Here is a 27,794-nt window from a genome sequence, read left to right on the forward strand (position 1 = left end):
GCCTTAGTCAGAGAGGTGACCAAGAACCCGATGGTCACTCTGAAAGAGCTCCAGCGTTTCTCTGTGGAAAGAGGTGAACCTTCCAGAATATCACAACCAGAATATCACACCAGTACTTCAGCAATCAGGCCTGTAGGGTAGAGTGGCCAGACAGAAGCCACTTCACAGTAAAAGGCACATGACAGCCCATCTGGAGTTTGCCAAATGGCACCCGAAAGACTCTCAGACCATGAGAAACAAAAACTGAACTATTTGGCCTGAATGCTCATTACCTGGCCAATACCATCTGTACAGTGAAGTATGGTGGTGGCAGCTTCATGCTGTGGAGATTTTTTTCAGCAGCAGAAACTGGGAGACTAGTCAGGATCAAGGAGAAGATGAATGTAGCAATGTACAGAGACAGAGCGCTCTGGACCTCAGTCTGGGGTGATGATTCATCTTCCAACAGGGACAACGACCATAAGCACACAGCCAAGATAGCAAAGTAGTGGTAACAGGACGAGATCTGAAAATGGCTGTGCACCACCACTCCCCATCCAACCTGATGAAACTTGAGAGGTTCTGCAAAGAAGAATGAGGAGAAACTGCCCCCAAAAAAAGGCGTGCCAAGCTTGTAGCATCATACTCAAAAAGACTTAAGGCTGTAATTGGTGCCAAAGATGCTTTAAAAAATATTGAGCAAAGTCTGTGAATACTTATGTACTTTTTTGTTTGTTTGTTTGTTATTGTTAATAAATGTTGTTAATACATATTTAATAAATGTAATGAAATAGATTTCAAACACATTTCTTTCACACTGTCATTATGGGATATTGTTTGTAGAATTTTGAGGAAAATAATTAATTTAATTCATTTTGGAATAAAGCTGTAACATAAAATCAAGAAGGCTTGATTTTCTGTAGTGTTTATTTAGTGAGTAATGGGTAAAGTTAAGAAATCGGTGGGGTTTTCTTGTAGAAATAAGTCAGGGTGTAGAGACAGAGCAGGCAGAACAAATAAAGCAGCGAATTAGGTATAACTCTTGTGCAGTGTGGGTTAGCAGCAAAACAATAACCCTGAGAGTTCTGTAATAAAGACTCAGCATGAGAAAGAACACGTCTGGTTTATAATTGTCAATGGACGCTACACTACAGTATATCTAACAATACATAAATTACATGTATGCAAACATGTTATTTGGTTTCATGTAGCCTTCTTGTCACCTTGTCATTATTTTGTGTCAACTCTAAAGACAGTTATGCGTAAAAAAAATCCCAAGAGATTAGCAGTTTGTGAACTCATGTCACCAACAGCCACACCATCTATAAAGTTCATGTACATGAATCTATGCATTGTATGACTGCTCATGATTCATTTATTGAATGATTGACGTGTATGGTATTACTAATAAAGTGTCTAGTCAGTACACATGCACGCACACACACATTATTTATTTATATATATATATATATATATATATATATATATATATATATATATATATATATATATATATATATAAATATAAATCAAATCAAATTTTATTTGTTACATACACATACATACAACATGTAGTGAAATGCTTTTTTTACGACTGTCCAGCATTTAAGCATAAAAAGGAATAAAATTAAGGATAAAAAAAAACATGAAATTATATGAGTATGGCAGATATTGGAAGTACAAATTAAAGTGATTTAGTGATTGTGCTTAAAGTGTCCATATATACAGTGTATATATATATATATATATATAAATATATATCTCACGTAACTCTTTTAAATTAACCGGGCACTGCACTGCATAGTCAATGTTTAAGGCTACTAACCGGCTGCTTGTATGTCCTAAGCTCTTTTTCCTTTTGTGTGATGTGGCCATCTGTTCTCAGAGCTTCCAGCAGTTTGAACAGCTGTTCTGGCAGCCAAAAGGGCACTGTGTCATGCAGAGACAAAACACCTTTTTACCAGCAACTTACAGATAGACTTACAGATAGACTTAATGCCAGGAACAAGGGCCTACTGAGTGAGCTGGCTTACCAAACAGATCTCATTTTCATTAAACACACTTCAAGATGAGGCAAAGGTTTAATGTTCTACAAAGTAGACCTAGTGGCTTGCCAGGTAGATTTTGCAAGCATTACTGTAAACAGTAAAAATTACAAAAAGGTTTTGCTAAATGGCTTTTCTTGTAAAATAAAGGAAATACAATGAAAAACAGGACAATTCTATCTGAATGTTGTTACATGTTACCTTGATGTTAAGTTAAAAAAATTGTTTTGTGAGTCAGTTTTACCTAACAAGTTAGTATAAAAGTAGTTGCTTATACTGCACTACAGGGAGCAATCTATCTCTAATGATATCTCTATCTCTAACGGATTAATTAATTTTTGAGTAGACTTTTTCCCCAGGGAACTGTTAAAGTCTTTTACTCTGAATGAAATGTCTGTGATATATGAATATTGAGGATACAATTTGGAAATGCCCCTATCGCAATAAGACAAGAGGACCGATTTGCTATAGTTTCAGTTGTCAAGCCTATGAAACTATAGAATGGATATAAAAGTCTACACATGCCTGGGGCAGGTTTATGTGATATGCCAAAAAAATAATACATTAAAAATACATTTAACTTTAAAATTTAAAAGAAATCATATAAGAACTATTCTTTAATTGAGAAATAACAACATAAAAAATTAAGTGAAAAACAATCAGAATCTTTTTAGAACTTCTATCCTAGAAGATTAAGATGGTTTGGACACGTGCAGAGGAGGGACATGGGGTATATCGGTAGGAGAATGCTGGACAGGGTGGTATCGAGACAGATGATCCGCTGTGATGACCCCTAATGGGAGCAGCCGAAAGAAGAAGAAGAAAACAACCCTGTGCACACTCATAAATTAATACTTTGTAGAAGCACTAGTGATTTTATTTCACCGCTCCTTCTTTTCGGGTAAAAGCCTATTTGTATATTACATCTTCATTGGTGATATTTTTCAATGCTTTCGAATTGTAAGGTTATCTGTACAAAGCTAACTTTAGCTCACCCCACAGATATTGAGTAGAATTCAAGTCTCGCAATGTCATTAGAAAACATTGATCTTCTAATGGCTGAGCTGAGCAGTTCTATTTGATCTGCAGCACTGACTTTGTGTTATTCCCGAAGAAAGAAACAAGAAATTCCCTTTCACCCAAGGTTAGCACTAAAATTATATTTGTAGCTATTTATGATTACCTCAATCTTGATAAAAGGCCCAGTGCTGGCTGACTAAAAGCCCTAAAGCATGATACTGAGACCCTGGTGGTACGGGGCTCATTTGGAATTAGGTATTTTTATACCTTTTGCAATTGGTCTCATCAGACAGTACACCTTTTGTTACATGATTTAGAGTAATTTAGTTGTGCTTGGATGCTCCTTCTGAGAAAAGAGTTCCGTCTTTCCACCCTACCCGTATAGTCCAGACATGTAAAGAATATCAAAGTTTGACAAAGAGTAATCAGTACTTGCCTAATATTTCTTGCAGATTCTCAAATGTTTCTGTAGATTTCTATTTGTTAATAATGTACTTTATGTTGTTCCATGGTACATCTAATGTTTTGGAAATTCTTTTAAACCCCTCCGCTGATTGCTACCCTTCAACAAGTTAGATACTATGCATCCTTTGTAATCTCTTTGCAGACCATGACTTTAGCAAGCATTATTTATTCATTGTTACATTGAAACATTTTCAATGATGACAGGGAAAACGTTTTAATGTTACAATAAATGATGTGCACATCCTGCCTTCCGAATAAGGCAGTCATTCATTCATTCATTTTCTCACGCTTATCTGTAATCCGGGTCGTGGGGGCAGCAGTCTAAGCAGGCCCCCGCCTTCGACTGCTGCCCAATCCTCACAGCACCGTCCCTTACGGTCCCTCCTGCAGGTGTTGAGCCCACAGGAAGGCGGCCCCACGTCACTCCGACGTCCCGGACCTTGATATTTCCCTCGTAAGGGACCCCCGGAGCATAGAGGGTTAAGGGCCTTGGCAATTGTTGGCAAACACATGAACCAGAGAGCCATGGAGCAACTATGCATTATACTGGGACAACAGACCACTCTTGCAAGTAAGGAAAGCGTTGTAGCTTGATAAAAGGGTCATCGCATGCAAGGTAGAAACAGAGTGAGGCAAATATTTAGATATGCAGGACACATTTATAGACCATGATGTCAATTATGACCTAACTATGACAAAGGCTGGTCATAGTTTGAGGCTTGTTCAGTGCTTCAGTAGTGAGCCGGTTCAGTGTCTTTAATAATTAAAACTTTAAGGAAGGAAAGCGGGTGTCTTACAGTTGATAATTTGTCATGGTATTTCAGGACTGTAACTGTTTATCTGCTTCACTTGTTTTTACTGTACTTCAGTAAAAACAACCCCATATTGTAGCTTTCAGCTACAACAATGTCTAGGACTAGTGCCTCAAATGTAATTAATTACATGAATTTAATTTAAATACATTTCTAAAATCCGATATCTAGAACAATGTGTCAAAGAATAATGAAATTAGCCACAAACCTATTTTTGGGGCATATATATACTGTAATATACAACTTCATGACTGCATGTTTCTGTTTGTGCTGCTTGTGAGGACACTGCAGTGCAGACATTGTTCAGTAGTAACCTACATTGCATTGCAAGACAAAATATTAGATGTGGGATTAATTAAATTATGTAGGCAGACAGTCAGGAGTGAACAGATGCTATGTGAGAAGTTGTTTCATTTGGTGTTGTTTTTTAGTTGTTTAATTAAATGTACTTTTTGTCCTATATTTATTAGATTCTAGTTCCTTACATTTTCTCTATTTGTTTTACATGAATGTAAAAGTACATATGAAGACAAAATTATAACTTTTTAAATATGCTGCTTGTAAATGATAACATTTTAATTGCATGGCTACAGAGTTGTTATAGATTGTACATTAAGTAAATGTTTAACATCTGTTTCACATAATGGCAATTCATTTTAAAATGAATTTTCAAAAAACCAAAATCTAGTTTATTGGTTGTGGTTGACTAAAAGGTCATTCCATGTTATTTGCACTGATTTTTATTAACCATTAACTAATACTTGAATTATAAAACATGATTTAAACATATTGAATGAGTTATTAAGCTTCTGGTCAGTGACTGAGGTGGTAGCTCAGATCAAATCCCAGCACCACCAAGCTGCCACTGCTTGGCCCTTTAACAAGGCCCTTAACTGTCAACTGCTCAGCTGTAAGTCACTCTGGATAAGGCTGTCTGCAAAATGCTATAAATAGAAAATGAAATATTTTGTGCTGCAATAAGTCAAGCTGTCCAGTGATTGCAATTTGTATGCAGCAACTGTTGCATAATTTATACAAATCTCTTATGAATTTAGAATACAGTAATGCTTGAGAAACAGGGTGGATCTTCATTAGCTCCTATTGAAGCTTTTAAAACATTGAACCAATTTGTATTATGTACACTACGTGGTCAAACATTGATGTGCTTTTCGAACATCCCACTCCGGATTTCCTCTATGTTGTTATGATCGGTTATACTGGTGAATTGCTGTGAAGATTTGTCCATTTAGCTACAATGGCATAAGTGTTCCTTAGGGTTCAAGGTGCTCAGTGCAGTCTGCTCAACTTCCACACCAACCTTGACAATCTGTGTCTTCATAGATCTCTATAGGTGTTTATAGAGCTAGAAAGGTACCATATGTTTGGGCCCTTTATTTTGAGTTGTGAGTGCATCCAATTTTTGGGGGGATACATATAGTGTAATATCAATCTGTTGAAAATATCTATTAGGTCAGGTGAAAGAGTCGTGCCCCTGTTAAAGTAATGGAAAAGATTGATGTTACATTATGTCCCCTACATATACACGCAGTAGCGCGCGATGGTGCCGAACATTCCCGAGTGACGTTCGGTCTTTTCCGTAAAAAACCGAGAGCGAGCCGAACTGTTGCCGAGTCGCCTTTTTCTTATTCACGGTAGATCAAAAGAGCATTTTCATTATGTCCATCTTTCACAATTTTCCACAGGTTACTGAAGACCATTTGCTTTTGAGGACCATATAGGACCATTTTCTTACACCGATATGTTTTTGTTTGTTTGAATCCAAGGCAGTGTGTGGTTATGCCTATGTGTTTTAAATAGGGCGCCTGTGTGTGCTGTGTAGCCTCCACATCCACACACAGAAGGAGGAGGATGAGAGCACTGGGCGAAAGGAGAACGTTCACAGCGCTGGAGAGGCGGAGATGCTGAACTCAGCCGACAGCTTGAATCCGTTTCGAGAGAAGCAGTGTGGATGTCATCCTGGCGGAGGAAAACGCGGCTTTCAGCTTCGGTTGACATTTCGGGGAGAAATTGAAGACTGTGAGAAAGCATCAGCTTGAGCTGGAATGCTATTAGGGAGCGCCAAGGCGTTCTGAACCCAGTGCTGCGTACCTCAACATGACACTGCCGCGTATCACAGGATTCTCCATTAGGCTACCCTAAAAAGAAAAGGCGTAATCTAAGAGTCTGCCCATGTATTTACTGAATTCTACCACATTGCGATGGGAATATACTGCTGATGCTTAGGCTAGCGTTGATGGGAAACCCGAAGACATGACATGCACACGAAAAAAAAGGAAACGACATTTTTTGCTTTTTAAATCCCGTGTTTACATAAGCTAACGAGCCAACACCGGAGACTAGCGTTTTTCGACACGAAACAGGTTTTCTTTTGCGTTATTTCTTCCCCCCCCAGACGTAACCATTTTGTTTATTAATTCGCCTTTTTTTCTCCCCCATCCATCTTATTACTCTTCCGGTTCTGTTCCTGGCTAAACGAGTTGACAGTCGATACCCGGCCGCAGATTTGGATTCATGTTTGATTCTCGGAAAAAGGTGTGCCATTGGGAAAAGAACGATTTTTGCATCATTTGTGTGTTTTCGGTCCTTGCCAACTGCAACAAGCTCCTGTACAGGCCTGCTGCTGAGGACAAACTGGAGATTTCCAGGTAGAAGCTCCATCTCGGCCTCACATTCATCAATGTTCTCTCAATATATATATATATATATATATATATATATATATATATATATATATATATATATATATATATATATATATATATAATCAACAAAGCTAGGATAACCTTTTAACCTGTATATTATTATGCTACATTCTTTGGGGTTGGGGGGGGGGGGGGTGCCGGTTGTCTTAACCCTTCAAGGATAGACAAAGTAGCCCCATCCCATGTCGCATAGTGTATGGCTATAAGGCGTCCTCTTAACTGTTAATAAGTCATTTGTTTTGTGTACCTGGGTAAAAGAGGCCGGTGGAGTTACAAAGCTCGAAATGACCCCCGACAAAAAAAATAAATAAAGCAATAACAACAAAAAAAAAAATCCCAGCATCAACCCTGGCAGTAGGTTTCGCTTCAGGCGCTTATACAGGTCGTTTGCACTTTTTTTTTGCGTGGGCTTTTGGACGCATTACCGCTGTCTGCTTTTTTCTCTCTCTCTCTCTCTCTCTCTCTCTCTCTCTCTCTCTCTCTCGTCTCAGAACTGAATCATTATAATCACATTAATTCGTAATGAAATCGAGCATCCGCCGCAGGTTGGACGCACTAGAAACTCGGCGTAAATGTTTAAATGGCGCATCAAACGCAGTGCCCGCACAAACCCCCGTAGCGCGCGCGCACACACACACACACACACACACATACACGCCACACCAACATACAGCAAAATGGCATAATGATAATTGTTAACCGTTTTCTAGCCAAACGGTGGGTTATAGAGCAGTGGGAGTGATGGTGTCTGCTTTTGGTTGACAATTCCGTGTCGCCTGCTCCTCCCATAGTGCGAGCCGCTAGCCGCACTCTCTCTGCTGTTGCTATCCAGCTTTTAACTGTAGCTCGGCCTTCTGACTCCATACCGACTTCACACCAGTCCACCCGACTCCTCCCTGAACACACACACACACACACACTCCTGTAGCCGCTATTCCTACCAGAAATTACAATCTCCCAATAATACACAGCCACAAGTGCGGAGTGTTTGAAGATATGATGCGTTATGGCGCGGTTAGAAGAAGCACAGAGACCTATCTGCATATGTCGATAGGCTGCCTACGACTTCTTATCTGATTCAATCACGTCCCTATGTTCCCTCATAGTATTGTAGGTTGTATTAGTGTAGATTTGTTTGAACTGTAGCTTGAGTGTGTGCCAGTGATCACTTTTCGAGGTTGGGTGAGGGAGATTCAAGCTTTTTCATTAATGTATTACATTGTTCATATGCATGTTAAAAAATGATCCACTCACCTAAGAATCATTGGATTCCTTCAAAAAGTATGAAAGACAACAATCAGATTTTTGTGATGATTATAGATTTCCATTGTCAATCAAAACTATAACTGATATTTAATGGACAGAAATTCCAATATGACAGGATTTGTTTGTCATATATTTAAAGATACCTAACCGTGTGGCAAAAAGGTCTACAGTCAAAATGGAGTCTCATATAAAAGATCATTTGCTAGCTAAGTACATTTAAAAAAGCACTTGAGCGTCTTTGGACATCTTGGAATCAGGAGAGGAAATGGATTTGGATAAGCAAGATAATGTTTTCTATCCAGATTTATGGAATGGCAGTCACACCTGTTGCCAGCTATTTTGTATTAATATACATTTTATTATACTCAGGCGTAGTACAAAAAGTCAAGTATGTTTTAGGGTTATTTGGCTGTTCCTCTGGTTGAACACTTTAATGCTGTTTGTGGAGCTCTGTTTTCTTATTAAAAAACGACTTAGATGTAGAACCCTCAAAGCAAGCTGAGAACCTTAAATTGTCCAAAATGTCTTAAAGAACCTTCTTTGATAGGAGTGTGCTATTTTATAAGTAAGATCACTGAAGTGGCCATGCAGCATGAAATATCTCATTACCACCACTTCTATACAACAGGTGTTCATTTAAAAAAATAAATTCTCATATGTTTACCTAAACACTTCAGTTTTTGGAAAATATTTTGTGAAAAGGCATAATGAGCATTTAGAGATATGCATAAACTGATGACATGAATTTGATCCTTGCTGTTTATGTTTGCATATTTTCATCTCGCATTCGCAAAAAAAAGGTGGTACTATTCATCATCCATCTTTTTGCAGACTAATATTGTTTTTCTTCACAGAACTGATAATTTCAGGTAATGCTAAATGACTAATCTGCCACTACACAAAAACAAAACCTTCACTTTTTTCCTTCACTGGTAACCGATGAGCAATCCCTCCCACCTCGCTTCGGCACATACAAATTCAAAAGCATTTAGTTGTACGAAGACACACCACACACACACATGCACACACTACACGAGGCAGAAGGACCCTGTAGCTTAGCAACAAGCTGCTGTAATTGCTGTAACAGAAGTACATTAGTATGACTGCTCTAAAACAATAGGTTGTTTTCTGTCCTTTAGGAGTCTGGCACTAAGGCTTTTAATGATCTCAGACAGACATCACTCAAGTAATATCTGGTAGCCATTCATAGAAATGCTTTGTGTCAGCGCATCAGGGTAGCAATGGCAGAAAACAGACGAGTATTTTTTTTCCCCTTAGCATCCACCATATCTATACGTGCATCTATCTATTGCTTATCTATTCATGTTGGCCCTCAACATCTAGCCACAACTTTAAGGTTTCTCAGCCTCAGTGTAGATCATGTGCAATTTATTACCTACACCCCCCTCCCCCCTCCCCACCACCTCTCCTTCCTGCTTCCCATCCCTTTGCCTCTTTCTCCACAGAGATACCCACATTCAATACATAAAACGTGATGTTAGGTGTTGTAGCCTAGCAACAAGTGAGGTACTCACTATGACAAACTAGTTGCTGGCATGCAATGTTGCGTGTGGTGGGAACAGCTGATCTGCTCTGTGCAAAGAGCAAGGCAGATGATGTTCCTCAGCATGCTACAGCAGCTGCTTACAGAAGCCCTGCTTATCCCTTTTAGGAGACTATTGATTGATTTATGTTTACAGCTGACATGTACAAATATGTAGCTCTTGATCCCCCAAGGTTTTGGAGAGATGTCAAATTTTGGTCTTAACCATTCTGTTCGCATATTTGTAAGTCCAAACATTTTGATTATGTCAGTGTACTATTTTAAGTAGAGTATACTTTTGGTTTGGCAGTGCAATTTGTTATCCATGGTTTATTTTGTTTTTGTTTTTTCCTTTTTCCTGACCTCCTTTTTGTTTGGCAGGAATTAAATCTAGTTTATTTTGGCAAGGCATTTAAGAAACACTAAAGAATGATCAACAATCTTACCTGATTCAGGTGCATTTGGAGCTGAAATTAAACAAAAATCCATGTGGTAGGAGTGCCTTCAAGGTAAAACATACACATACATATGTTCTCTCATTTAGTCACATGACTAAAATCATTTAATGGAACAGATACCTGTCATTTGACCCATGATCCATCCATATGTTAGTATATGGCTTGATTTCACAGTTAGCAAACTGGTTTGAACTGCAGTTCGATATTCGGGGGCTAAAATTCGACATTAGGGGAAAAAATTTGGCTGATTGATACTTTGTAATATGCATTGCATTATGTAAGATGTATCTGTTGGATTAACAAAAAAGGATAGCAATAAGGGATTCAGTGAAGGTATGGCCTATGTATAAAAATCGTGCTGATTTGCAGTAGGAAAAGCTAAGAAATTGTGAATTACCCGAAGTAACCGAAGGTGACAGTATGAGACGGCAAGGGAACTCACCTGGCAGCCAAGTAAATCTTAAGTGTATATAATTTGTTTATTTTCATACAAATTGTGATCCCTCAAGCATTTCTCTCTTTAACAATATTCAGGGTATAATCATCTTATCATATGTCCTTGTAAGCATTAAAAATCAATCTGGGCACGTTTGCCCACATATAGCAGGGCACTAATAAAAGAATGTTTTCAACCTGTAAAGGTCATTTTATAAAAAAAAAAGTATTTATACCTCATTAATACATTCTTAGAGAAAGGGATTTTCAAGAAATCACTATTTAAAAAAAAAATCTCCAAAATAGGAATGTATTTACAACATTTATTTTGGACAATAACAATGGTTTTACTTTGCTCATAGGTGTTGTGAAGGGTCAGGAGGAGAGAAATTGTTGAAAGGGAGCCCCAAAGACAACTGTACAAAATGAGGCAATGCAGAACCAGCTACTCCTGTTCTACGTGAGACAACAAATAGAGGCAACCACGAGGACGAAAAACAGCTCAACCGGAGGAGGTGGAGGAGGAGGTGGTGGTGGAGGTGACAGAAAAGGAGGTGTTGGTTCTAAAGGAGAGGACAAAGCTCTACAATTAGAGCAGCAAGAGGTATGGCCCACGGAAACGAGAGTAGTGATGGGTCCCACAATGCCCTGGCTGCAGTTGTGGCTACTGCGGGTGGCACCGTGAATGAAGAGCCTTCATCAGCTGTGTCTACCTACATCAAGCTTGTCCTGCTAGGGCTGATCATATGCATCAGCCTAGTGGGCAACCTGGTGGTATCTTTGCTAGTATTAAGGGACAGATCCCTTCACAAGGCCCCATACTACTTCTTGTTGGATCTTTGCTTGGCTGATACAATTCGGTCAGCAGTCTGCTTTCCCTTTGTACTGGTATCTATTAAGAATGGCTCAACCTGGACCTACAGTGTACTCAGCTGCAAGGTGGTAGCTTTCATGGCTGTGTTGTTCTGCTTTCATGCAGCCTTCATGCTGTTCTGCATTAGCGTCACAAGATACATGGCCATTGCCCACCATCGGTTCTACTCTAAGCGTATGACCTTCTGGACGTGTGTTGCTGTGGTGTGTATGGTCTGGACACTTTCAGTTGCTATGGCCTTTCCACCCGTATTTGATGTGGGCACCTATAAGTTTATCCGTGAAGAAGATCAGTGCATTTTTGAGCACCGTTATTTTAAGGCCAATGACACGCTAGGGTTCATGCTTATGCTGGCTGTGCTTATCCTAGCCACTCACGTGGTCTACATGAAGCTCTTGCTCTTTGAGTACAAGCACCGCAAGATGAAGCCTGTCCAGATGGTACCCGCCATCAGCCAAAATTGGACCTTTCATGGGCCTGGAGCCACTGGCCAGGCAGCCGCCAATTGGATTGCAGGTTTCGGCCGGGGCCCAATGCCACCTACCCTGTTGGGGATCAGGCAAAACTTGCACAACCAGAACCGACGGCTGCTAGGCATGGAGGAGTTCAAGGCAGAGAAGCAGCTTGGCAGGATGTTTTACGTAATCACCCTGTTTTTTCTGGTGCTGTGGTCACCATACATTGTTGCCTGTTATTGGCGGGTTTTCGTGAAAGCATGTACCATCCCACACCGGTACCTCTCCACTACGGTCTGGATGAGTTTTGCCCAAGCAGGGGTGAACCCCATTATTTGCTTTTTCCTTAACAAGGACCTCAAAAAGGGTCTGCTGGCTCATTTGCCTCCCTGTTGTAGAACTAAACCTCAACTACCCCGTGAGCCTTATTGTGTCATGTAAAGACAAGTGTTTATTCATTTCTGTTATCATTTCCTTTATTTCTGTTTGGCCTGATCACAACTGGACAGGTAATAAGGTTTACAAAAGGTATTTGGTGTTGGAGGCATGAGGGATATTTTCTTTTGATGTAAGGTCTTTTGTTGACATTTTTCATGATATTATTAAGGGAAAGGGTTCAGGGCTAAAATGCGTGGCACTCAATCAAATGCAAATTTGTTTTGAGAAACAGTGCTATTTCATATAGCCTTGATGATGCTATAGTTCTGAGGACAAAAACTGTTTTCAGAACAAACTCATTGTTGTTAATGAGTGTAAGAGTGTTGGAAATGTGATTGCTCTATGAAAATAGTTAAACATAACGTTAACATTAATTCACTCATTCAATGATCATGTACTGATAAGCTTTAAAGCTTTTCTTTGGCATAGTCATTACTATTTGAGATAATTACTTTAAAAAAATGCATATATGACAGTATTAAAACCAATTGCATGTATTCTTACATTTATAAGTGCTGAGGGCCAAAATAACTTATGAGATTTGAAATGCAAATTTGGTATGTGATTGCAAAATTTTAACATGACAGTTTTAAATATTTCCTATAGAACACTGATTCTTCTGGGGGTTTAGAAATTTACACTACTTGAAAACAAGTTGAACACTAATCTTTGAAGTTTAATCTAATAGACTGTAGTTGAACTTGCACTTGCTCCCATGTCTCATGACGTACCATGTTTGTCTCTCTGTCATATTTATAAATTACTTTCCATTGATGAAAGTGCTTTAATGCCGAAAACGACGAGTTCCCGTATGATGTGGTTGCTTAATTCATGAGTCATACGTTGATATCAAAACAGAAAGTTTAAAACAGCAAAGTCTTTATAATATAAAACTCATCTTTTCTGAAAGCATTCAACATTTTTGTCTGCTTTTGATGTTCTAGCCAAAAATCCCCTGATTGGATACATACATTGGGTACAAAGCACTGAAACCGAGATGTTACCGAAGTGAATCAGACTTTTTTGGACGATCCTTTGTGATGTTTAAGAGTACAAAATTGGCAGTTACTTGAATCCAATTTGATGTCATATCAATAAGTGCATAACAACTTTCAACAGTTTAAAAGAAAGACGTATTATGAGAAAATGCAGAACACCTGCACTTGCGTTATTCAATTCAGTGATATTCTATTATTAAAACAATGTTAGTTGCGACATTCAGCATACAATTATTATTTATAATCAGGCTGTGGTTGTTTGACCTACCACAGAGGTCATATAATAACACTCACTAACAAAATATGAAACTAAGCATATTGTAATAATATTTATGAGCAGTATCAGTTGATGAGGAAAAAATAAGATTTTACATCACACATTGTTTTATTAAATAATGGTCCAGATCCAAGTGCAAGTATTAGTAGAGATAAGGAGCTGGGAAAGGAAGATGTTTAGATTAATTGGCCTAATGATAATATTTTGCAAACAACATTAAAATGTGTTGACCATTAAAATGGTTTATTTATTTAATTAATTTATTTAATTTGTTTGTTTGTTTTTTTTTTGGGGGGGGGGGGTGGCTAGTAATATGTTGATTGGTTGAACGATGTAGACGGAGACACAGCGATTGTAATATCTAGCTGAATGTTACAGAGAGCAGGAAATTGAGTTTTAATGAGGTAGTCAGGTTCAGCTTGGGATGGTCTAATTCCTTTCTGCTCCATTTTTAAAGATCAAATTTAAAAAAAAATAAAAAAAGAAGAAACAAAACACAATTTCAGGAAAATGAATGACTACACCAAGAGCTAAATCCATGTACCCACTACTAAATGGGGAGAAATCTTATTGTTATTTGCATCTATTGCCTTAGTCCATTATGAAGGTTAAATACTACTGATGCAAGGAGGATTTGACAGCTCTATGCCTCTAAAGACATTGAGGGGGGTGGGAAATGAATGCTGGGGGGGATAACACTGTGTCTTTGCTGACTATTGGAGGACATTCTTCATTCCCCGTCACAACTATACAAACTGAGGTCAAGAAGAAAAATGCATCAAAAGGGCAGTAAACTAGCTGGAAAATATTTGCCAAATTGTGACACTAATGTGTACAGTTTTGCACAGTTCTATGGAAAGACTTGAATTCCAAAACTTGATTTCCGAGTGGAATTAAAAGGAACTTCCTTCATCCTTGTGGAATTCTTTGAGACATTTTTGAGTTTTGTTTCATTTTTTTTTTCTTTTCCTTCTTCTTATCTTTGGGGGTGGGAGAAAAGGATGCAGGTGAAGGTTGGTGATATTGTATGTATTCATATGTTGAAGGGATAAGAAAAAAGAACAAGTGCTCATATTGGTGTTTGGGAGGGAGGGCATGTGGGCGGGTGAAAAGGGAGTGATTTTTTTTTTTTTGTAACAAGCAAAAATGCCTGGTAGAACATTTTTAGTTGCTTCAGGCATTCTATCTTTTGTAAAATAACTGTGACCTCTGTGTGAATTCCTGTGTATTATATGGACTATGGACTAATGTCAAACTGGGGGGAGGGTAAGGGATGGACTCTTGGTTATCATCTTTTTACCACGCATGTGTGAGTGATTGTTTATGCCAAGTATGAATGTGGGAGAGGACTTGGTAAAGGGGGGGAGAGAGGGGCTGCTAGAGATGAAACCATATCAAGCATGGTCTTGACAGAGATGGACAGCCTAATGAAAAATGTCACTCCTACAGTTGATCAAGTTCACTCTCCTTTGCCAGTACATACTTCTCTCGCATGGATAAAGTATCTTATGTATTTAATAAGTTGTCCTTAAGAGGAAACGACTCAGAAGAAGGTTTTTTTTAACACTATTTTAGGTAAAACAGTTAAAAATGTAAGAATTAATAAGACCTACAACATACAAATGGCCTAAAGCTTTCGATTTGGAAAGAGTTTCAAAATGGTAAGACTAATATTAACTGAGGAAAATGGGTACTGATTCTTAAAATACCACAAGGTCCCAGGGAAGGCAAATAAAATGGTAGCTCAGTAACTTGTAACACTGTTCTATAAGTGTAGATGACGTATGAAATAATTGCTTAAAGCCAGAATCTTAATCCAGTATGGAAACATTATTGGTTGCTCCAGGAGTGTAAACTGCACTATTCCCACAATTGTTATCTCTCAATTTTCTGCCAATTTCATGGTCACACGGAGCGCAGGAAATAAATAAAAGAATAATTGAAATGCAAATGAATGGAGTGGAATATTATTCACAAACGAATATTTATAGGCTTCAGATTGTGGTTAAATTTAACATAGCAATGTTAATTGCAAAGTTCATGGACACAGTTTAAATATACTCTGGGTCTAAATTGCCATAATGATTCACTATTAAGATTTCATTTTAGTCTATGATTAAGTTAAGCTTATGTCTTTGAGTTTTGCCCTTTAGCACAAAATATTTTGGATTTTTTTTATTCCTGGTCAACTGCAACCTAGGATACAACATCCATTTTCCAGATTTATATATCTTCAGTTTAATTTCTAATTTGATTTAAAAGCTAGCAAATCTACATATCAGATTGAATTAAGTGCATATCTTGTTTGCTTTATTTAAAATCTTTTATCGTATTTGTTTTACCACACTTTTGGTTTTCTTAATTGTGCAAAATAAACACATCTTGTAAAATAATTTTCTTTTTGAAGAGCAAATATATACTTTAAAGAGATTTTTGCAGCCCGTATACCACAAAGGCCAAAAATATGAATGAACTAATGAGGCATGACAAAGAAAGAGAATGCTCAGTTATAACATTTCTCGGAGTAAAATATTTCTTTGATCAACTATGAAGTCACATTTTTCATGAGTGTATGATAACTGAAAAGAAATGACAGGGGGAAAAAATGAGTGAGAATGTCAAGTTCGATTTCAGATTCAGATATCTTGTTCTGTATATTAAAGGGTTTCCCCCCCCCCGACATGACAATAAAAGTTTACTTTTGTTGCGTTTTGGACTGTTAATTTGGTGTAACTTGGTGTAATTCGGTGAGAATCATATCAGATCCAGACGAGTTTAATGGTACACAATAATAATAATAATAATAATAATAATAATAATAATAATAATAATAATAATACCATGGCAGCATATGTGGTATGGGACTGGAAGGGTGCAGGATGGATCAGAGTTTTGTTCTTTCAGATTCAAGCTGCAAAATTAGGTCCTGCAATATTGAACCCTCACCATAACAGTTTTCTATAACCAAAAGGATATTTTTTCATATTTTTCACATAAGGCTCATTCTCTCATATTCTAATTAAACTGAATTAAAATGGTAAACTGGAAATTTCATGCCGTTTGAAACCCGAAAACCCCAAAACAATTAGTGTAAGGTCACTTTGGATATATTTTAGGAAATATTTGTAAGAAAAAAAAAAAAGATCAATATATTGCATAAGTATTTCAACCCTGTGCTGTGGGAGCCAATGAGTCATTAAAGTTTCTGTCATTTTCTGGGGGAAAAAAAAACAAAAAAACACGTTTGAAGGCTCATTAGTCACGTTGTGAATCTAAAGGAAAATAAAGACCGAAGAACATCCTACATAATTTCGAAAAAATTTTATTCAAAAGCAAAGATTAGGGAAAACGTATAAAATAAGTGTTTGGATCTGACACAAGTGCAGTTGGATCAATATCCAGGTAGCTATCCAGGTTGTATCACACCTCTCAGGCACTACCAAAAAAGGCTATCTCTCAAAATTTAACACTCAAACAAGAATGAGACTTGTGAGAAGCCATAGAGAGGCCAACAATTTCTTTAAAGGAACTACAGAGTTCAAGGGCTGGGAGTGAAGTAAAGGTGCACCAGTCAACCATATCAAGAGCACTGCTGGAGTTTAGCGGAAAGCATGAGTGACCTAGATGTGTGAAAAGGTTTTGTGGTCAGATAAAACCAAGATATGGGTTTTCATCCAAAAGTCAAGCTCTACTTGTAATGCAAAAACCCAAATCTTCTCTTTGCCTCAAGGCACCGAGCACCTACAGTGAAGTATGATGGTGTCTTCTCATCAGCAGAGACAAGGCATCTAGTTAGAATTGAAGGGAGAATGAATAAAGCGAACATAGAGATGTACAATCTTGAGAAATACTGCAGGAGAACTGGCTTGAAAAATTTAATCTTGGAAGGAAATTTTTGTTTCAGCAGAATAATGATGTCAAGCACAAAGCCAAAGCAACATTCAGTCCACAAGCATCACCTAACCAACCTGAATAACCTGTAGCAAATCTGCCAATTAGAAACGAGCCAAAACTACTTCAACACTTGAAAGCTTGTACATATGTTTCCTGAAAGTCTTAAAGCTGTTACTACAACAAAATGTGGCTTTACTATAAAAAAAAATAAAATAAAAAAAACATGGTTGAATACCACACAATAATCTTATCTTACCAAAAAAAAAAAATCCTTACATTAATTGTTTTTGAGTTTCAGTATTTCTTTTTTTAATAAAATAATAAACAGAATGAAATATATATGACAGTAGAGGACTATTTATTCTAAGAGAATGCACTCACCACCAAAGAGTTATGGATATGGCTTATCTTCCACTTTCATGCTGGTAGCCTTTCCTGAAAGAAATAAAGAAACATGCTTATTGACACACCAATCCGTTGTGTTAACACTGTCAGAATAAGAGAAGCAGATTCTTAGCTTTACTCTGAAGTAAACCGGATACAGTGCTGAGTGTAAACCTTGGCACTGTGACATTCACTTATTGCCTTGAGTAAGAACTAAACCTCAAAATCTGCTAGGAAGGAATTCTTTTCATTATTTATTAAAAATTCATGTAAAATGTCAATAACCTGTCACTTATTATTCAATGATAAATTATTAACAGTGACACAAATCTAAATTTTAGCTGGTGGATGATCCTCATATGAATTATGTATCTATTCACGTTCACATTCTTTGGTATGACTGTGAATGGGTGTGTGTACAACATGTATTTTCATTGTGCGATCGAATCACAGTGACCCTGACCAGGATATGGCAGTTACTAATGAAGACAATGTGTGAATGAATAAATGAATGAATGAATGAATTGATCATCATACTGGTTTTATTTTACTTGAAATTGCTTGAATGTTGCCTTGCATGCAACAGTTCTATATGCTAATATGTATTTCTTTCTCTCTTTGCTGTTTTTAATGAAATTTGGCCTTCATTAAAAAAAATCAAACCATTTTGCTTATATTACTGTATGTACATTATCATAACACCAAAAAAAACCCAGAAAAGCAAGGAGCTATTAACATAAAGTATCAATTATTGTTTGTTTGTAAAAGAAAAAATATATACCAAAGATTTAACATTCTGTGGAGCATCACTGAAATCTAATATTTAAAAAAATGAAAGAATATTTAACAAGTCTGACTCATATAGAAGACGATGCAACAAATGTAAGTGATTGTGAAAACAGGCCATTAGACAACAAGTAACAAAGAGGCCATGGGTAATGATGGAGATGGAAAACTCCACTGCTTAGATATACAGAACTGTTTGCAGGACAATAGCCTGGATGTTGAAAAATAAATAAAGGTTTCATGCAGTTGTGAGAGAAGAAAAGGGGCCTCTATTGTATTGCCAATCTTTGGCAAGACATAAATTGCTGTCTCAATACAATCTGGCAAAACTTGTGTAAGAATATGAATGGACAAAAATATCAGGATTCATATGTGGAAAGATGACACATATTCTTGCAACCGCAATTCTCCTAAAGTTTGTTCTACCAAGAAATTATACAGTTGGGTGAATACTGACCAACCAAAAAAGAATAACTTGGTTATGGTTTGAATGTATTTAGTTAAATTATATCAGATTAGATTAAACTTAAAATAAAAAAAAATAAAAGTCACTATGTCACAATAACAGTATAGATAGATAGATAGATAGATAGATAGATAGATAGATAGATAGATAGATAGATAGATAGATAGATAGATAGATAGATAGATAGATAGATAGATAGATAGATAGATAGATAGATAGATACTTTATTCATACAAATTGGAAATTTACAGCTTCCAGCAGTATCCACAAACATAGGCAATAAGGCATGCAATAAATATAACAAAATACTAAAAATGTAAAGGTACGGTAATGAAGGGGGGGGGGGTGTTGAATCAGTAATCAGCTGTTAGACAAATATTGTAATCATACAAAAAGTTCTTAATTTACTTCAATAATTCTTCAAAGCATTGTATCACATGACTATTACATTAGCATGATATTTTGCTAAAAACAAAAATGTTATTATTACTATTAATATTAGCACTAATTATAATCGTATAAAGAAAAAAACTGCTTGATGCATTTCAGTCTGCAGAAACACAAGGAAATCTGCTGAAATCTGAGACTATTGTGGATTTTTTTATTTGTAAAGAATATTTTACCACTAAAGCATTGTTTTATTTACATACTGATACCTTGTGCTGTCATAACTCTAATAGTTAATAGTAGAATTTTTTATTTAAACCTGCTGTTAAATGGAAAAAATATTTACTATATGACAAACATAGACGGTAGGGACCAACACCAGTTCACTATGCCATCTGTGTAAGGGTTGTGATGTCCAAGCTCTGTGACCACATGACTGAGCTCAGCTTCTAGCATCACAGTCTTTACACTTAGGCCTGATCCAACATAAATCCACCCAATTCAATGACGGCCAGAGAAAAACCCTTCACTCAGTCCAAGTTAAATGCATACTGTGGAAGTGCTGTAGCATGAAAAGCAGAAGGGTATTAAGTTTGTATAGGACATGGAAAAAGGTAATGATGAGCTGCTAAGCGGAAGATTAAAGAGAAGAGACAAACAGACAAAGACAGATGAAGGTCAGAGAACATAGACCTTCAGTAAGGAAGATAAAGGTCAATAAAGCTGACTGACCAAAACTCAGACCCCAGAGGGAGCAGCTAGAGACTTTTCATTATGCTCAGGACGACCATTTGGACTACCCAAGATCCTGTTCAGAAAAGCGCTTTAAAAACATGGGAATATTTTTTTGTCCCCTGCTGTAGATATTTAGGTAACAAAGTTCATATATATAAAGTAATAGCAAGAAAAATAGTTTGAGACACAGACTCTCTTAGCTTTCTCTGCTTAACTGTATTATCCTAAAATATTAGTTGCCCTAAAAAGTTAATTTAAAAAATAATATTACAAATTCAGTTTGTCCTGCACATAGATTTGTCCATTAATGTGTCTTAATGTGGTAGATACAGGAGTCCTAATGCAATTTCCTAGCAAAAACAAATTTGAGCTATGAATAAAAACAAAACAAACAACAACAAAAAAACCACAGGAAGACAAAACAGAGGCTGAAAAACATTGTGCTTCTGCATTGCTGATGCTCAATTAGAAGTCTCATTGGAAACTCTGTTTAACTAACAGGTGTCAAACACGAAATTTTCCTCAGACCATAAGACCCTGAATGGCTGTAATCAAAGTTTATTATATGCATATACGCTCACTGTCCACTTTATTAGGAACACTTTTAGGCCTGCACATTCATGCAGTTATCTAATCTGCCAATCATGTGGGAGCAATTCATTGCATAAAGGAACTGTGCAGATACGGGTCAAGATCATAACAAATATCAAAATGAATGACTGTTTGGTGGTAGAGTGTGCAATACATGTCGTCAGCATTTCTAATGCTCTCAGATACTGAGATACTGATACATTCTACAGTACCATATAATCTAATTAGTAGAGATGATAAATGGTATATTGTATTTCCTCAACCAACCAAAATGAATACCTGGTTACACCACCACCAGCACAGAATGCCACTGAATCATTTTTTAGACATCAATGTATTACATCAGGTGTTGATTTATTTATTTATTTATTTTTTCAACAAACCCAGGTTTGAATAGGGTTGTATATAGAGTTGTTTATAATAAGTAACCTTTTGATATTTTTAAACGCCATCATTCATCAGTCTTTGCTAAGCAGTGAGCAAAGTGTTCACATGTGCAGTACAATTGTGGTGACAATTCTACAATCCCACTATGATTTCTGGATAGTGTAGAATTGTTAAGCATTAGCGTAGACCCACTGTGAGCCATTTAACTATTGCTTTTTTCCACGCTCACATGGGCAAACTGAAACAAGCCTGTGGGATGGATTTGACCCACAGGCCTTATGTTTGACATGAGATCTAACTGAACTTGTGATGCAATTATTTAAAATACAAATAAAAATGTGCATGTTAAGCAATTTAAAACAAAAAAAAAACCAAACCCCTTCATGTTTAATAAGCAACAAAATGTACAGAAATCACTACAGACTGATTGCATCTTCATTCAAATTTGTTATGCAGGCTGTTTATTTATTTATTTATTTTACACCTGAACGCAGTTCCAGCAGGCTTTAATGTGAAATAACTCACAAAAAAATGTAGTTTTGTTTTATTAGCCTGAAGCACAGCAGGAGAGGAATACAGTGGCACCATCTGCTGGATAGAACAGGCTCCTTTAGGACAAAGACTATATAATGCACTGTAGAGGTTAAATATGCCTTTTATTAGAACTTTTATACAAGCATCACAAGTTCCTGAGTTTACAAAAGGTATCAAAATATCTTGAATATTTGTTCTTTCATTAATTCACTTGAGTAATCAGTTTGTTAGGGTCATGGTGGGTTTGGAGCCCATAGACACAGAGCTGGAAAACACCCTTGATGGGCATCACACTCATTCACAACCAGGTGTTTTTTTAGTGTAGCCAATTTACCAACCTGTATTTCTGGGAGATGAGACAAAACTGGATGATGGAATTCAGAGAAAATGAATGTAGTCATGAACCCTGGGTCCTTAAAATATGCAAGTGACAGTTTTTTGTATAATATACTGTTCAAAACACATTTTATCAATAACCCTGTCATAGATTAGTGTCTAATTTTGTATCCTCAGGATAGGCTCCAGATCTATCATGACCTTAACCAAGACACAGCGGTTCTGAAGGATGATTGGAGGAATAAATTAATGCATTTTCACTATAAATCAAATAAGGAGTGAAAGCTTTGTGAAAACAGTACAAATGAAAGCTGTGATAATCAAATAAAAAATGCATATACTTTGCATGGTATGATATTGATCTGCATTATTTGGGTCGAAATAAAAGGTAAATGAAAAACATAAATTAAAAACTACACCAGAGAGCCATCTGAAAACTATTTAAAAAAGAAAGTGCACAAATTGGAACAATGATTTGCTCTTTTTCTAGGGAGAATTAAAACAGGTATTTCCTGCAGCTCTCTGCTCCACACTTGCACTCAATGCGAATGCGATTGATAGGAGTGTCTGCTATTCCTGCCAGGCTGAATTTAGTGTCCATTTTGGTACTTTCTGCATCTACTGCATCAACTGTAACATAGACGATACCACAAAAGTTGAATGTATAAACCACAGACCTGTTAATAAATCATTATTAAAAAAAAAAAAAAAAAAAAGATTTTCTTGGTATGTGAAGTGCAAAGTGCAGTGAAGTTTTGCACATGCTTACTTGTCATTTTGTAGTCGAAAGTGAGCTCTTCGCCAGCTCTTATTGCTCGTGTCGCAAATAAAGCAATCCTGGGAAGGCGTTCGTCCAAAATGTCAATGAAAACGTTATACACCTGCAAGTTCGGGTTACACTGCAAAATGGTTGGGAAGACACTTTGATCTTCATACAGCAACATGACGGAGGGAAGATGTAATCGAATGTCAAAAAGAGCATCTAATAATATTAAAGTTAATATATATGCATGGTAGGCTGATAGCCAGCTCATTTAATGTAAGAAATCTTGTCTATGGCTGATGCATCATGACTTTGTTAGAGGTTGCGATTCACCCAAATTAGATTAGATTATAGACATTAAATAAGTTGTAACTGACTGTTCGCATTGTCTGTCACAGTCTCGTAGAACATGACAAACTGACAGCTAATCAGCACATGATCGGTCACACTCACACTGTGGTTGACAAAGTGGGAAATATTTCCGTAATGAGCAGCATCCACAGTAAAGACATCAGCCACATAATCCAGATCAAACAGGTAGGTGACACCCTGCTGATCATACATCTGTCCTCTTCTCTCAGCCTCCTCTGAGGTGATGATCTTAAAACAAACACACACACACACACACACACACACACACACACACACACACACACACACACACACACACACACACACACACACACACACACACACACACACACACACACACACACCAGTGGCAGGCGATGTAAGACTAATTCTAATAAATATGTTTTTTTCTGGCTCCTCATGTCCACAGAATAAAGTTAAGTATTTAAAAAAAAAAAGAAAATCATTACTGACCTTTTTTCCCCTTTTTGGTCCAGGAATCTTGGCATATTGTATACAACTAATGAAGTATTGATCATTTAAAAATCAAAAATGCTTTTACCTACGCCCACTTACTGACTACCTACTGGCTATGTTACCATGCATATGTGAGCGAGGAAAAACAATACTTTTTGCCATGTTTCACATCCTGCTCTCACCCCAGGTATGAGTGAAAACACTGATCATATTTCACATTGACATACAGTATGCCACAGAAAAATGTCAAATGGCATGCAGTCGTTTCAATAATAGTCCATGTGATTATTCTAATTTTTACAGCATTTCTACCAATTCTGCAAGGCTTTTTTTTTCTTTTCAGAAAGAGTAGTAGCAAAATGTGGCTTATGTGATGCTTCTACTTTTACTAATTTAGTCATTTATTAGCAACTTCTATTCATTTTATACATCTATTCCTTAATACCTTTATCCTGGACAGGTTTATGATAAGGACATGAAATGGAATTCTGCCTGGATGCGACACATTTACACACACATCCACAACTGCGGCAAATTTTGTGTCACCTGGAATGTTTCAGGGAAGTGTGGGGAAACCAGGGAACCAGATGGAAAACAAGAAATTCATTTTCAGGAACCTGGCAACCTGAAGCTGTAATGACAATAATACATTTTGCCTCTAGCTCACTGGTTCCACTTGTTAATTTTCTATAGTATTTCAGTGATCTATAGGGGAAAAATAAAATAATTCTGCCAGAATATGACTGACACTACAGTCCATGGGTTTAGTTGTAGATTTCAATGTGCTTCCTACAATTTTGTCTCGTTCCTGCTCACCTCTCCAAGGTATTCCATGACAAAAGAGTTCTTGGGAATTTTCTCAAGTGTGCGCACACCCCAGCCTCTTCCATTCGCTGTCTTATAGATGCACAAGTCATATTGGATGCCCCTCTGCACCACTCTGTTTCTGCAGTCTATCCCACATTGGCAACTTGAATTACATTCGTATATCGGCATCCCAGGCTGGATGTTTACTTGCATGTTGTTATTGTATGCTATAAGGTTATCTGATGCCCCAGCACAGCAGCCGTTTACAGGTTCTTTAATGCAGTCCGTGCATTCACACCCTAGTGCTGCTTCATTGAGCTCCACACCGCTACCGATCTTATAGTTGTTGATGTAGGTGAAGTCTCTAGGAGGGCAACCCAGGTCTACATCATTCCTGACAAAAATGCGGCCCTTGTGCTGACAGGTTCGGTTCAGGTCTTCCTCCCAGCGCCGCAGCTTCACACGCTGCTTGGCCCTCTGGAGGATGAAGGAAACTGCAGAGGCATCCAATGAGCTCGAATCTGGTGGGATTTTAGCATAAAGCAATGCTAAACACATGTCCTGCCGAAACTGCTGGAGAATCTGGGGGCATTTCAGATTTTTATGTGGTTCCCATGTGTTCTCGGACTCCGAGTAACCTTTCCACTTCACCAGGAAGTATTCCTTACTCTACACAGGGGCATAGTGTGTATGTAATAGGGGAAAAAAAGAAATGCAATATGTAAATTAATTCATCATAATTATGTTTATAAAAGCATGTATTACTGATATCAAGAATAGGGAGAAATGAGACAAAAACTTTACCATTAAAGATGTTCACTCACCTTTATTTTTTTATAATTACACAGATAATCCACCACATAGTCATTAAAGTCGTCCACAGCCACAGCCAGCTGCTTGCACACTAATTTCTGTTTGCGACAAAGAGCCTGCAACTCATCCCGTGAGTATTTGCAAGACACACGGCACTCTTTGGAGCAAAAAAATTATAATTATATGTATACACACACACATTAATATATATATATATGTGTGTGTGTGTGTGTGTGTGTGTGTGTGTGTGTGTGTGTGTGTGTGTGTGTGTGTGTGTATCTTATAAAGGGACAATACTAAAGAAATAGCATACATTACAACAAAGTATGCCCCAAGTGCCAATATGAGTATACCCTAAATGATAACAGCTGTACATTGCTTAACCATGCAAAGCCACATGTCCTATTCATCATGATCATGTTTTTGTTTGCATGACAGGACATACAAATTTGTGTATCTTGTATTAAAGCAATTAAAATGTGATGCTTTGAGTACAATTCTTTCATACTGACCACTGGATGTTCATGGCAAAGAACTCTCTAAGTATTTGAGAATTAGAATTGTTGCTCTCCACAAAGATGGCCTCGGATATAAGGAGATCATTAATACCCTGAAACTGAGTTACAGTACAGTGGCCAGGGTCATATAGAGGTTTTCTGAGATGGGTTTCACTCGGAACAGAATTCGCAAGGGTCGATGAAAGAAGTTGAGTCCTTGTGCTGTGCTTCAGAAGCTGGCTTGAAAAAACAGATGCATGAGATCTGCCAGCATTGCTTTAGAGGTTACAGAAGCGAAAGATCCGCTTATCAATGCTCATCCCATATGCCGCACACTGCAACAAGTCGGTTTGCATGGTCGTTGTCCCAGAAAGCTCTTCTGAAGCTGGCTGCGAAGAAATCCCGCAAACAGTTCAAGAGCATGAATTACTGGAACCATGTCCTGTGGTCTGATGAGACTAAGATAAACTTGTTTAGCTCAGAAGATGTCCAGTGTGGCGACACCCTGATGATTGTCTTCGCAAAAATTGATGATGATTGTCACCCTGAAAATTGTGTCTTACCTACAGTCAAGCATGGTGGCGGTAGCGTCATGGTCTGGGGCTGCATGAGTGCCGCTGGTACTGGGGAGTTGCAGTTCATTGAGAAAAAACATGGAATCCCAACATGTACTATGACATTCTAAAGCAGAACATGATGCCCTCCCTTCAGAAACTGGGCCAACCGAGTTTTCCAACATAATAACGACCCTAAACACACCACCAAGATGCAACTGCCCTGCTTAAGGTGAAGGTGATGGAGTGGCCAACTATGTCTCCAGACCTGAACGCTATTGAGCATCTGTGGGGGATCCTCAAGCAGAAGATGGAGAAGCACCATATGTCTAACATTCAGCAGCTCTAAGATGTCATTATGGAGGAGTGAAAGAAGATCCCAGCAACAACCTGTGCAGCTCTTGTGAATTCCATGATGATTAGGAAGGATGATTAAGGCAGTGCAAGATAACAATGGTGCTCACACAAAATATTGACACTTTGGACACAGTTTTGACATGTTCACTTAGGGTGTACTCACTTTTGTTGGCAGCTATTTTGACAATAATGGCTGTATGTTGAGTTATTTTTAGAGGACAGTAAATCTGTATTGCTATACAAAACTGCACATTGACTATTCTAAAGTTCTTAATTCGTTTTTACTGCATTAATTTTTTTAAATCAATTTTCAATCAATCAAAATTCAATTACTTTCATGCCAATCAATATATTTGTATGTGTATATATATATATATATATATATATATATATATATATATATATATATATATATATATATATATATATATATATATATATATTTGTATGTATATATATATATATATATATATATATATATATATATATATATATATATATATATATATATATATATATATATTACAAATATATTAATTGGCATGAATGTAATTATATAAGAATTTTTTTCTTGCCGGTCATGCAGCCACCGACAGTAGCTTTTAACGATTGTATCATAAACTGCACAAGCTTTACTTACCTTTTAAATACCGCGCCATCCCTCCCTCCATTTCTCTTCCCAAACGCTGATCAAATATACCGGAAATGAAGTATACACAATTCGCTTTCCTGATTGGTCGATGTGTTGCTAAGAGTAAGTAACTCGGTTTTCATTGGTCAATTTCTCTCCCTCTGTCCGCAGTCAGACCTGCTTTCGGTCAGCGATTCATGATTCATTCGAACCTAAATCCGTGGGGTAAAGCGTTATAACACTGCACATATTTTTC

At 37.3% G+C, this 27,794-nt stretch overlaps 2 protein-coding genes across 7 annotated transcripts; one reads left to right on the forward strand and one right to left on the reverse strand.

Moving 5' to 3' along the window:
- The first annotated feature begins 5,274 nt into the window (after positions 1 to 5,274).
- Positions 5,275 to 17,991, forward strand: gpr173 (G protein-coupled receptor 173). 2 transcript variants are annotated; one of them, XM_083553768.1, is made up of 3 exons: positions 5,275 to 5,973; positions 6,140 to 6,987; positions 11,109 to 17,991. In XM_083553768.1, exon 3 carries the CDS (start codon positions 11,353 to 11,355, stop codon positions 12,514 to 12,516), a length of 1,164 nt encoding a protein of 387 aa, XP_083409894.1. In that variant the 5' UTR covers positions 5,275 to 5,973; positions 6,140 to 6,987; positions 11,109 to 11,352; the 3' UTR covers positions 12,517 to 17,991. The 2 variants fall into 2 exon arrangements, with proteins under 2 accessions (XP_083409894.1, XP_083409893.1); XM_083553767.1 differs by having other exon boundaries at positions 5,275 to 6,987.
- suv39h1a (SUV39H1 histone lysine methyltransferase a) lies at positions 7,523 to 27,659 on the reverse strand. Of its 5 annotated transcripts, none has more exons than XM_083553765.1 (6): positions 27,548 to 27,659; positions 25,511 to 25,656; positions 24,696 to 25,355; positions 23,505 to 23,651; positions 18,064 to 18,117; positions 7,523 to 7,940 (listed from the first exon to the last, which is right to left on the reverse strand). In XM_083553765.1, exons 1-5 carry the CDS (start codon positions 27,576 to 27,578, stop codon positions 18,100 to 18,102), a joined length of 1,002 nt encoding a protein of 333 aa, XP_083409891.1. In that variant the 5' UTR covers positions 27,579 to 27,659; the 3' UTR covers positions 7,523 to 7,940; positions 18,064 to 18,099. The 5 variants fall into 5 exon arrangements, with proteins under 5 accessions (XP_083409891.1, XP_083409892.1, XP_083409890.1 ...); XM_083553766.1 differs by lacking the exon at positions 7,523 to 7,940 and adding an exon at positions 11,768 to 17,003; XM_083553764.1 differs by lacking the exon at positions 7,523 to 7,940 and adding an exon at positions 17,438 to 17,576.
- Between the last annotated feature and the right edge of the window lie 135 nt (positions 27,660 to 27,794).

This window comes from Silurus aristotelis (genome assembly GCF_946808225.1).
Source record: "Silurus aristotelis genome assembly, chromosome: 11".
Classification (NCBI taxonomy): domain Eukaryota; kingdom Metazoa; phylum Chordata; class Actinopteri; order Siluriformes; family Siluridae; genus Silurus; species Silurus aristotelis.